Source organism: Symphalangus syndactylus, chromosome 21 (assembly GCF_028878055.3).
Source record: "Symphalangus syndactylus isolate Jambi chromosome 21, NHGRI_mSymSyn1-v2.1_pri, whole genome shotgun sequence".
Taxonomy (NCBI): domain Eukaryota; kingdom Metazoa; phylum Chordata; class Mammalia; order Primates; family Hylobatidae; genus Symphalangus; species Symphalangus syndactylus.
The window spans coordinates 43,782,660-43,795,101 of record NC_072443.2 but is presented as its reverse complement, the minus strand read 5'-3'; the positions used below and the strand labels follow the sequence as shown (position 1 = coordinate 43,795,101).

General features: G+C 34.2%; 1 protein-coding gene across 4 annotated transcripts in view; it reads left to right on the top strand.

Moving 5' to 3' along the window:
- The window catches only part of GSK3B (glycogen synthase kinase 3 beta), a 251,570-nt gene that overhangs the window by 150,092 nt on the left and 89,036 nt on the right, over window positions 1–12,442 (top strand). For all 4 annotated transcript variants that reach the window (XM_055260260.2, XM_055260261.2, XM_063630117.1 and 1 more), the window contains exons 5-6: window positions 6,617–6,747; window positions 10,165–10,271. In XM_055260260.2, coding sequence (XP_055116235.2) covers window positions 6,617–6,747; window positions 10,165–10,271 — 238 coding nt within the window. The remainder of the gene's footprint in view (window positions 1–6,616; window positions 6,748–10,164; window positions 10,272–12,442) is intronic.

Below are 12,442 nucleotides of genomic sequence, written 5' to 3'. Positions count from 1 at the left end.
CCATCTTGTTTATTTCCTAGAACTCATGGCAGAATGGCTAGGTATTTATCTAGCATAATTTGTATTAAAGTTGTGGTTAGTTATTAGTAACAAATTATTTTATTAACTATGGCATTGTGAAAACTAGTTAAATTTGAAAGTTCAGATATCTAAATACGATTTTTAAATTTAACCCTTAATGGAAATGACTATAGAAAATAAAGTGGCATTGACTCTGAATGTCTTATGGTTGGAGTTTTTGAAGTCTTAATTGTTAAAAATTTAAGCTTCACAATAATAACAGGGTTACTGAAGTAAGACCATTAATAATAGAAGTTCTTTGGGTGGATTTTGCATAAGCTAATAATAACAATAATAATAATAATAATAGAAGTTCTTCAAGCACTTTTGTTAGCTAGAGTACTTTGACAAGGAGTCATATATATATATAGTATATATAATCTATATAGTGTATATATAATATATATCTTATATATAAACTATACTGTATGTAATGTATATAATATATATTTACATATAAAGTATATATACTATATATAGTGTATATCATATATTTATATATATAAAGTATATATACTTTATATATAGATAAGGATGTTCTTTTTTATTATTTTTCCCTCCCTCCCTCCCTCCTTCCTTCCTTCTTTCCTTCCTTCCTTCCACTCCGTTGCCCAGGCTGGAGTGCAGTGGCACAATCTCAGCTCACTGCAACCTCCGCCCTCTGGGTTCAAGTGATTCTTCTGCCTCAGCCTCCCAAGTAGCTGTGATTACAGGCGCATGCCACCCTGCCCAGCTAATTTTTGTGTTTTTAGTGGAGATGTGGTTTCACCATGTTGGCTGGGCTGGTCTTGAACTCCTGACCTCAATTGATCCACCAGCTGGGCCTCCCCAAGTACTGAGATTACAGGTGTGAGCCACTACACCCGGCCAGGATATTATTTTTTAAAACGTAATTAAATTACCATTGTCATACCTATGAAAATAAATAGTATTTCATTAGTATCATTAGATACCCAGTTTATATTTGCCTATGACATAGTTTTTTTAAGTTTATATATTTGGATTGGCATTCAGTTAAGGTTTATATATTATGATTGGCTGATGTGCCTCTAATGTTTCTTTTAATCCATGGGTTCTCTTTTTCTCTCTCTTGAACTTTGTTGCTAAAGAAACCGGATCATTTGACCTATACTTTCTTGGTCTGGATTTTGCTGGATTTCTGTAGTGTAATTAGTATGTTCTTTTGTCATCTGTATTTCCTGCAAATTGGTGGTTAGATAACTGATAATTAAATATATTTTTGGTAGGAGTCAGGACCACTTCATTTGTAGTATTGAGTGCTTTCTGAAGGAAGAACGTAATGTCTTTCTTTTCCTGACATTAGCAGCCATTGATGATCACTGCCTAAATTCATTAATTCATTAAAGGTTACAAAATGTTGATAGTCTACTGTTATTATTCCTTCTTAATTTATAGGCTGGAATAGTTTCATAAAGAGAGATTTTCCCATATCAACTATTTGTGCCCTGAGATATAGTTTATATAAGAAAGACAGGGAAATGTATTTAATCCCTTTTCTTTATTTACCAAAATTTATAATAATTAGTTGATTCCATAGCATCCTCCATAGGTACCAATGAGGTGTTTTGTTGTTTGTTTTAAAGTATCTTATGTGAGTCTTAATGATATTTGATAGTTTCCTTGCTTTCTATCATGACAAAGTATTCCAAGTTCATCTTACACATTTCTTCCTCAGACTTAGAATCAACCTTTTCTTCAAGAAGACCTTGTTCTTTTAGTGGGAAGTGGTATTTAGAGACCACAGTCTGGATGCTAGAGGTGCTAATTGTCACAGGGTTGGTTATTGTTTCTGGGTCTTTTTAGTGAACAGAGCTAGGAAATATGTGGGTAATTTTCTCAGATGTAATGCATCTTCTTTTTTTCCAAAAATAAATACACCATGAGTTCATACTGATACTTTCAAATAAAATTGATGAGTTTTTACTTAATTGTAATAATCTTATATTTGTATTTCCTTTCTCTTACATTGAAAATTTCATTTCTCAATGATAGTAGTATAATTAATAACTTATTCTACCCAGCACCCTACATAACCATCTTAGAATAACAATTCCAACACTAGCACCACCAGCTAAAAATAATTTAAGATCTAAGCACAGCTCAGTTTTACCCATTAGATCCCACTAGGGATGAACAATCAAATTTCTCTGTTCTAAAGAAACACTGAGGTCAGGCACATTGGCTCATGCCTGTAATCCAGCATTTTGGGAGGCTGATGTGTGCAGATCACCGGAGGCCAGGAGTTCAAGACCAGCCTGGCCAACATGGTGAGACCCCACCTCTACTAAAAATAGAAAAATTAGCTGGGCATCCTGGAGCACACCTGTAATCCTAGCTACTCAGGAGGCTGAGGCAGGAGAATCACTTGTACCTGTGAAGCGGAGGTTGCAGTAAGCCAAGATCACACCACTGCACTCCAGCCTGGGTGACAGAGCAAGACTTCATCTCAAAGAAATTGAATAATTCCTCTCTGTGTGATGATGTTCCATTAAGCATTTGTTTGTTTTAGTTTACTTTTATTATAGATTGTGGTTTTCTAAATTTTTGAATAAAATTTACTTTAAAATTCATATAAAATATTTATATGTAGTTCAAAGCAAGATTGACAAAACAAGATATGTTCAAAGAAGTTTAGCTTTTATCTCTGTTCCCTCTGCTTTGTTCCTTTCCTCTGCCAGTGTTAAATATTTTTTAAATGTTCATAATTTATCCTACCTTTTTTAAAATAAGAAAACATGCAATTATTCCTACTCTCTTTTTATATAAATGGTTACATAAGGTACACATTTTTCTCTTTTTTTCAGTTAAAAATATGTCCTAGAGATTAGTCCATATTTTCGTGTGTGTGTGTGTGTGTATCACCTTCTTTATGGCTACCATATTACTTCATCATGTGGCTGTATTCTAGTTAATTCACTCAATGACCTATTAATGCACATATTGTTTTCCCCTTGTTTTTTGTTGTGGTTTTTGCTATTAAAAATAGTTCTATAGTGAACAACCCTGTGCACTTACGGTATTTTTGCCAGCAAATAGTTGAGCTAGATATCTGGCATCCTGTATTTTAAAAAAGAAAATAAGATTATTGTACATACTGAAGTTGGCATACAGAGAGAAATCTAGCACCCCTTTCTTTCTGCTCCTTGTGGGAAAAGGGATTTTTTTTTTTTTTTTTTTTTTAATGTAACCACAGCACTTTCAGAGGCCAGATCTGTTGGCTCTGGGCATTATTCTTTGGGGACATCAATCCCCTTTATCTGAAAAGATAAAGATAGTGTCTGGAATTGATGAGTTATGAGTTGATCTCCTTCACGTAGTCATTCTACATAGTTTTATTGTAATCCTGTTGTATGAAAAATGTTAGATTGTGAGAGCGATATAAAAGTAGTAAATGCAAGTAACTCTTGCCTTCACGAACCTCATCATCTGATAAGGACTTGTTTGGCATACGTGTTACCAGAATGGGAACTGCATTTCTTTATAATTGCCTTTCACTTTTTCTGGGAGAGTTGAGTATGTTCTATGAGTAATATACAGTTTAAAAACTTTTTGAGCACCTTTGCTTTTCTGATAAGTATATTTCAGAACTTAAGTGGGTTTTAAAATACAACTCCAAAACAGATGACTGGCAAATCATTGTTGTGAACTTAATTTTTTTTTTTAATTGAAAAGACATGTTTAAGGACAGGGTCTGATCACACAAGAGAGTTGGATGCATTTTTTGAATCATAAACAAAATTGTTATTACTTGTTTAACATGTATTCTATTACTTTTTTTATTATTTTATTACTTCAGATACTACGGCACAGAGAAGAGGGCATTGGATTTGAGTTACATATAACTAACCGTTCAAATTGTGTTCAGTTGCAAAGTACATTCCTTTCTGTAATATTTTGTCCTGTAACTGAAGCATAGTAATTGTTTTATGGAAATGTTAACAATTTTGTACCAACTTTGAATAAAATGAAAAATAAAAAAATTGTTTTCATTGAGCCTCAATATCTTCTGTAAAAATAGGGATAATGTGTATCTCAGAGTGGTTGCAAGAATTAACTAAACAAATAGGCAAATAGGCAGAAATGCTTTTCTTGGTTTGGCACTAAGTACATGTTAAATCTGTTATATTTCAAAATGTGTTAATTATATTTGAGTTTCTAAGAATTAATCATTCTAGTCTTTTATGTAGCCACCAAGCTGCCTTTTTTTTTTTTTTTTTTTTTTTTTTTTTTTTTTTTTTTTTTTTTTTTTGAGAGAGAGAGAATTTCGCTCTGTGGCCCAGGCTGGAGTGCAGTGGTACAATCTCGGTTCACTGCAACCTCTATCTCCTGGGTCCAAGCAATTCTCCTGCCTCAGCCTTCCGAGCTGGGATTACAGGCGTGCACCACCAAGCTCAGCTAATTTTTTGCATTTTAGTAGAGACGGGGTTTCACCATGTTGCCCCCAGGGTGGTCTTGAACTCCTGAGCTCAGGCAACACACCTGCCTTGGCCTCCCAAAGTGCTAGGGTTACAGGTGTGAGCCACCGTGCCCGGCCTCCACCAAGCTATTTAATGATTATATTTTACACCTTTATTTATTAAAATATGGCAAAATACATAAATAGTTATTGAAAGAGAAGCACTTACTCAAACCACTACAGAATATTGTGTGTGTGTGATATTGAGCAAGTTGCTTAATCTCTCTGGGCCTCGGTTATTTTATATTTAAAATGGTAATAATATTAGTACTTATTATATAAGGTTATTATAAGGAGTAAGTGAAGTAATACACATAAAGCAGTTAGAACAGTGCCCAGCCCATAAGTTGTTTTTCTGTTCTTGTTTTTGCTATCCTTCTAGTCTAGAAAGCCTCTTAGCTTTCTTATAAATACACTTTTACAAAGTGAAACAACAACAAATATATAATATTGCATATTTCATTCTTTATCTTGACTTTTCTAGATAAACTTTTCAAAACAATGAAGATGAGTAGATCTTTCAGATGCAAGAATACAGTAAAAAGACATCTTAAAATTAACCTCATTTAAACTCTAAAGCTTTTTTTTTTTTTCAAAAAAAAGAAAACTTGTTTTCACTGATTCTTGTTGACCTAGACATTAATACCCTGACACAGTAAAATCTCTTTTACTTGTAAATTTATGCCTATGAAGTCAGTTTCTTATGGGAGGTTATCTTTTTAGTGGTAATGAATTAAACTCCTACAGTAAGCTTTAGGACTTAGAAATGGATTCTGTGAATGATGGTACAATAATGGAACTATCAAGTTTTTTTAAAAAGTTATATGGATACCTAAATGCCTTAATTTTAACTTTGTTGGCAAAATCCTGACCTTATAAAAGATCTTATCTGTACAGTTTATATCGTGCTTCATTTTAAAGAAGACATAAACTTTTCCAGCTAATAGTTCACGTTAACTTCAAGGATGTACTAAAATTCAGCTGTCTGCAGTTTTCACCATGCTTCTGAGAAGGAAAGTAGGTTTCATGTTAACTTTAATTAAACTAAGCCTTAGCAGTAGCTTTTAAAGATGGTGCCATGTGTCAGTGCTTCATTAGACTTTTAAGTATCTTTTTTTTTTTATTGTTTTTTTACCAAGATATTTGTTATCTTTGGTTTGACCCATTTCAAAAATTCTGTCCATGGTGTAACTTTGGGGTAGAGGTCAGAAGGTAAACAGCCAGAAAAGTTTAAAAGTGAATCGGAACACTGACCTTGAGATAAACAGAAGGTTTGAATTATACTCTCTTTCTCCATGAAGTTTCTCTCTTCTCCAATCAAGAGTCTGATTCTTTATTCCATGCAGACCCAGTTTCTCAGTGTATCTTTTTGGTAAGAAAACTGAGAAAATCTCTTTTGAAAGATGATGTCAATAGTCAGGCATCTGTTTTTGAATGTCATTTTGAGTTATACTTTTTCTGAAGGATATTAACAGGAAGAATGGTGATGCTACTAACAGGGTTATTGATGTCTTGATAGAGCAGTGATTATAGATTTTCTCAGTCCACATGAGTTTTCCTAGACCACTGTATCAATCACCTTGGAGGCTGACATCTCAGAAAAGTATTCTAAAGATGACACTTTGGAAATACGTTTACATTCAGCAGCATTCTCTACTAGAAAGAACTATAAACTTAAAATCAGGAGACCTGGTTTCTGGCCCAAAGTTACTTATTATTCATGATTTCGGATGTCTTTCTGAACTTTTCATTTGTGTTTTAAATAAAAGCCCATCTTAGCAGGCTTGTAATATGAGATGTTAGTAAAATTAAAAGTTATAAAGCGCATTGTAAAATTTCCTTTTTTAAGTTATTAAAGAATGATGCGAATAGTACATAAGGTTAATGACACTTTAGCTAATTCATATAGAAATAGCTAATTAATACAGAAGTGACATGAAACTTGTGAAAGGAAGATTGAGTGCCAGTAATCCATAGCATTTCACCTGTTCTTTTCTGAGAATCTGTTACTTTATTGACTGCTTAAGGATTCTGATTTGTTTAGAATAGGAAGTAATTAATTTCTACTATCTATTCCAGTTGTATATGTATCAGCTGTTCCGAAGTTTAGCCTATATCCATTCCTTTGGAATCTGCCATCGGGATATTAAACCGCAGAACCTCTTGTTGGATCCTGATACAGCCGTATTAAAACTCTGTGACTTTGGAAGGTAAGCTACTGTCCCTCTCCCTGCCCCTTCCCTTTTCCCCTCGTCCCCCTAGTATCTTCTTTTAAATATATTCCTTTTGCAATATCAGCCTAAGCACAGTAATTCTTATTCAAGAAGTATAAACTAGTGCAGCTGTGAGAGTAGTTTTGTTAGTTTCTGTCAAAATTATAAATGTATATACTCCTTCATTTAACAATTTAACTTTTAGGAATTATTTCCTTAGGAATACACATTTACAAAATAGTGTATATATAGGGATTTTTATTATAGCATTGTTTATAAGCATCTGTTAGTAGGAAAATGGCTAAATAAATTACGGTACATACAGAGTAATACATGGAACCATGAAAAAGAATGAGGCAGCTCTCTGTGAACTGAAAGGGATTGATCTCTAGGAAACATTAAATGAAGAAAGCAAGATCAAGAGTATGTGTATTGTATGCCACCTTTTATGTTTTAAAAACATACAGAGTGTGACTATATATATACACAAGTACATGTGTGGCTTATTTCTGAAACGGTATGTAATCCATAATATTTGATTGCCTGAGAAAGGATCTTTGGGAATATAATGTACTTGGGAAACTCACTTTTTCATTGATTGTATTTTAGTATTGTTTGAATTTATGTTAGGTATATATACTCCTTTTTCAGTAAGAACTAATTTTTTTCAAAATATTGATTATTATACATTCCTATGTATCTTTTTAACTTCACAATTAACCTCAATTCAGGGATGAGATAAAAGGTCTACTAGCAGTGTTTTCTTCATTTTCCTCTATAACGTTTTATTCTACCCTTTTTTCCTGCAAATTTCATCAAACTTTCTGCTTTTAAAAACTCATTTCTTTGTCAAAATATTGATTATTATACATTCTGTGTATGTTTTTAACTTCACAATTAACCTCAATTCAGGATGAGATAAGAGGTCTACTAGCAGTGTTTTCTTCATTTTCCTCTATAATTTAACCTTTTATTCTACCCTTTTTTCCTTCAAATTTCATCAAACTTTCTGCTTTTAAAAACTCATTTTTTGGTAATATACTGTGAATCTGTAATAAAACTTTATTCTTTCCATTTTCAGTTTTCAGTACTTTGTGCCTCTCTTATCTAACCTTTTAACATGTAGTCAAGCCCACATTCCCATGTAACTCAGGCAGTTACCCCGCTACTTCCTCACTGGTGGAATCACCTAATCTCTCTCCTCATGGTCCCTAAGACATCTTTACATAATTTGGATTCTCTCCAATTTAATTTTTTCATCCTTGTTACAGATTCTTTCTTTTCACCATAACTCTATAGATTACATATTGCCCCACACTTGTTGATACCTATGTCCCTATCCTTTTGTAATACTTTTACATCAATTCACAGTTTAAATTTGGGGGTTAACATAGGATATGTTTGCCACAGGCTTCTCTTGAGACAGATCCTTTAAAAAATAAGTAAATCTGTTCTGTCATCAGTTAATTTTTCTTAGTCTCACAATGTGTCCTCTTTCAGACCGTCCTCATTTTACTATTTTCTAATTTCAGATGACCTACGACTTTGCGGGCCATGACTCTGTTCCCTGAACTATTTTTAAAAAGGGTGAAAGATCATAAAACTCTTACCTGATGTTTGAAACAAAGCACTACTACTTGTCTATAGGAAAAACTGCCCAAATCAGATATGTTTTATTGTTAATGGGGTGTCTTCCCTATTGAGAGTGACTGACTTGGTAGGGACAGACTGAGACACCAAGATTAGAAGAGCTTCTGTTCTCATGATAGTGTTAAAACACTTGGTACAGCCCATTCTCTTGGGACATAAAATAGCTTTATTCTGATAAATTTGGAAGAGGGATTTCACTTGTTTGATAGCTCATTTTTATAAACCCTCTGATTTTTTGTTTTTAACAAAATTGGTTTGGTCAGATAGAGTTTGGGAAACACTTTGGATTTTACATATCAGATTGGTAATTTGAACAAAATACTATTACTCTCTTCTTACTTTTTTACTAGATGAAACAGGGCCTAAAAGTAGCTAAAGAACTAGTTGGGCTGTTTAGGAACAAAAAGCTAGATGTGATCACAATATTGGGCAAGTAGTTAAAACCAGTCTCCTCTGTAAGAGAGGCTGTTCCATTTTTGTAGCTCCATCAAGTAGTGAAAAAACTTCAGGCTACAAAGCTTGGGTATTAACATTTTGTCTCGTAATGAATTTTCTGAACATAATTAGAATCTATCTTGTTAATTAAAAAGTGTCCTTTAGAAGATATAACGGTCTCCTATCAATTATGCTGAAAACTAAATGTCATAACTTTCATGCAGCCTAAAAACAGGGATTAGTATTTATTAATTTATGAAATGGTTACTGTATGTTAGTACTTGGGGAGAGAGTTAAAAAACAAACTTCAAAACTAGTGATGAAGGAAAAAGGAGTTAGGGTTAGAGTCATCATTGACTAGAAATAAATGGAAGAAAAGAAATCCCAGTCATTGAAATCCCTGTGACTACTTTCTGTCTTTACCCTGGTTTTCCAGTACCTTTACCTCAGCATTTTCTTACCTTTTTTTTTTTTTTTTTGGCACTTACTGTTTTACTGTTTTGATTTTGTTGCATTTTGTCCCTTTATTTATCTTTATTATTAATGTATATCAGAATGGCTGGCTTCTATAGCAGTTTATTTTATTCTGTCTTTGGATTATCTTGGGCGACATCTCAAAAGAAATTAGTTGTAATTTATTATACTTTCATATTTAAAATACATGCGACAAAGTATTTTAGTAGGAAAATTGGAATAAGAAAACATGCAATTAAACTTACTGTAGCAGAGTTAGATTCATAGGCTGTGAATCATTTCTGCCCTGAAGTTGAAGGGCCTGTTTATAATTTATTGGGTAATAAATGTTTATGCAGTTAATAAATTGACCAAGATATGGAAAAATAGATTGAGTCTATAAGCCTTGAAATATTCACCCTGAGTCAGAAGTCAAAATGCAAGACAGTGGCCAATTTCTCGCCCTTTTTAAAGAAATACGTTGGGTGAGGAGTATTCATTCTTAGAATCTATTGTCATGCTTTTTGGTGGTGGAGGTACCTCTTTTCTGCCCTTGCTTCTTTGTATTTTAGAGGTGGAGTTTGGGGAACAGAGGATCAGAAGAAATTCAACACTTACCCTTTTTGCTTTTGGTGCCTTCTTAGGTGACAAACGCTTTCTTTAAAAATTGCTATTCTTTTTTGCAGAGCAAGGTGATAAAATTGTAAATTTCTTTAGTCAGAGATAGTTACAGTTTACATTTTCTTTTTCATATATGATTCAAATGATGTGAATCTTAGAAAATCATTCGATACTGTGAAAGGGTAGCAGTCTAGGTTCTTTTAAGGTTTAGATTTAAAGAATTTCTGCTTTTTATTTTTATTCTTTTTCTGTTAGTGCAAAGCAGCTGGTCCGAGGAGAACCCAATGTTTCGTATATCTGTTCTCGGTACTATAGGGCACCAGAGTTGATCTTTGGAGCCACTGATTATACCTCTAGTATAGGTAAGTATGAATCTGAATATAATGCTCATAATTATTAATTGCTTCTTGATTTTGGTAATTTAGTATTACTAATCTGTACTTTTATTTCCATGGAATAATGGATATATCCCATAATTTTTTTTCTTAAAGCTTGAGATGCAAACATGTATAGGCATACCTCATTTTATTATACTTCCCAGGCACTGCTTTTTTTTTTTTTTTTTAACCTCTCAAAGGTTTGTGTCAACCCTGAGTCAAGCAGGTCTGCCCCCACTAATTTTATAAGAGTATGTGCTCACTTCATGTCTTTGTGTCATCATGTCTTTGTGTCACATTTTGGTAATTACTGCAACATTTCAAACATTCTCATTGTATCTACTATGGTGATCTATGATCAGTGGTCTTTGATGTTACTATTGTAATTATTTCAGTTTGCCACAAACCACAACAATATAAGACAGCAAACTTAATCGATCAGTGTTGTGTATGTTACGAATATTCCACCAGCTGGCCATTCCCCATCTCTCTGCCTATCCTCAGGCCTCCCTATTCCCTGAGAGACAACAATATTGAACTTAGGCCAATTAATAACTCTGCAGTTGCCTCTAAGTGTTAAAGTGAAAGGTACATTTTTCACTTTTAATCAAAAGCTAGAAATGATTAAGCTGAGCAAGGAAGGCATATCGAAATTGTGCCACACAGTTGCCAAGTTGTGACCACAAAGGAAAAGTTCTTAAAGGAAATTAAAGTGCTACTCCAATGAACAGATAAATTATAAGAAAGTGAAACAGCTTTATTGCTGTTACGGGGAAAGTTTTAGTGGTTTGAACCAACCACAACATTCACTTGAGCCAAAGCCTAGCCCAGAGCAAGGCCTGAACTCCTTTCAATTCTGTGAAGACAGAGAGGTGAGGAAGCTACACAAGAAAAATCTGAAGGTAGCAGAGGTTATTTCATGAGGTTTAAGGGTAAAAGGCTGCACCATGCCATAAAAGTGCAAGGCAGGCAGCAAGTGCTGATGTAGAAGCTGCAGCAAGTTATCCAGAAGATCTAACTAAGATCATTGATGAAGGTGGCTACATGAAATATCAGAGTTTTAATGGAGACCAAACAGCCTTCTACTGAATTGGAAGAAGATACCATTTAGGACTTTCATCTCTAGGTTTTCTAGAGATGGAGGACTTCCTCTAGAGAGGAGAAGTGTCATTGCCTGGCTTCAAAGCTTCTAAGGACAGGTTGACTCTCTTGTGAGGGCCTAATGCAGCTGGTGACTTTTAAGTGGAAGCCAGTGCTCATTTACCATTCCAGAAATCCTAGAGCCCTTAAGAATGATGCTAAATATATTCTGTCTGTGCTCCATAAATGGAGCAACAATAAGTAGATGATAGCACATCTGTTTATAGCATGGTTCACTGAATATTTGAAGCCCACTGCTGAGATCTACTACTCTAGAGAAGAGTGTTTCTTTCAAAATATTACTGCTTATTGACAATGCAACCGGTCACCCAAAGGTTGAGAAATACATTTGTAAGGCTATAGCTGCCCTAGATAGTGATTACTCTGATGGATCTGGGCAAAGTCAATTTTAAATATTCTGGAAAGGATTCACCATTCTAGATGTCATTAAGAACATTTGTGATTCGTGAGAGTGGATCCAAATAACATGAACAACATTTTGGAAGAAGTTGATTCCAAGCCTCATGGATGACCTTGAGGCATTCTAGACTTCAGCGAAGGAAGTCTTTGCAGATGTTGTGGAACTAGCAAGAGAACTAGAATTAGAAGTGGAGCCTGAAGATGTGACTGAACTGCTGCAATCTCATGATAAAACATAAACAAGTTGCTTCTTTTATGGATGAGCAAAGAAAGTGGTTTCTTGAGGTAGAATCTACTCCCGGTTAAGATGCTGTGAATATTGTTGAAATGACAACAAAGGATTTAGAATATTACATAATTGTAGTTGATAAAGCAGCAGCAGGGGTTGAGAGGACTGACTCCCATTTTGAAAGTGGTTCTAATGTGGGTAAAATGCTATCAAAGAGCATCTCATACTAGAGAAAAAATCTTTCGTGAAGGGAAGAGTCAATTGATGTGGCAAACTTCATTGTCACTTTAAGAAATTACTCCAGCCACATCGTATAGCCTTCAGCAACTGCCACCCTGATCAGTCGGCAGCCATCGACATCAAGGCA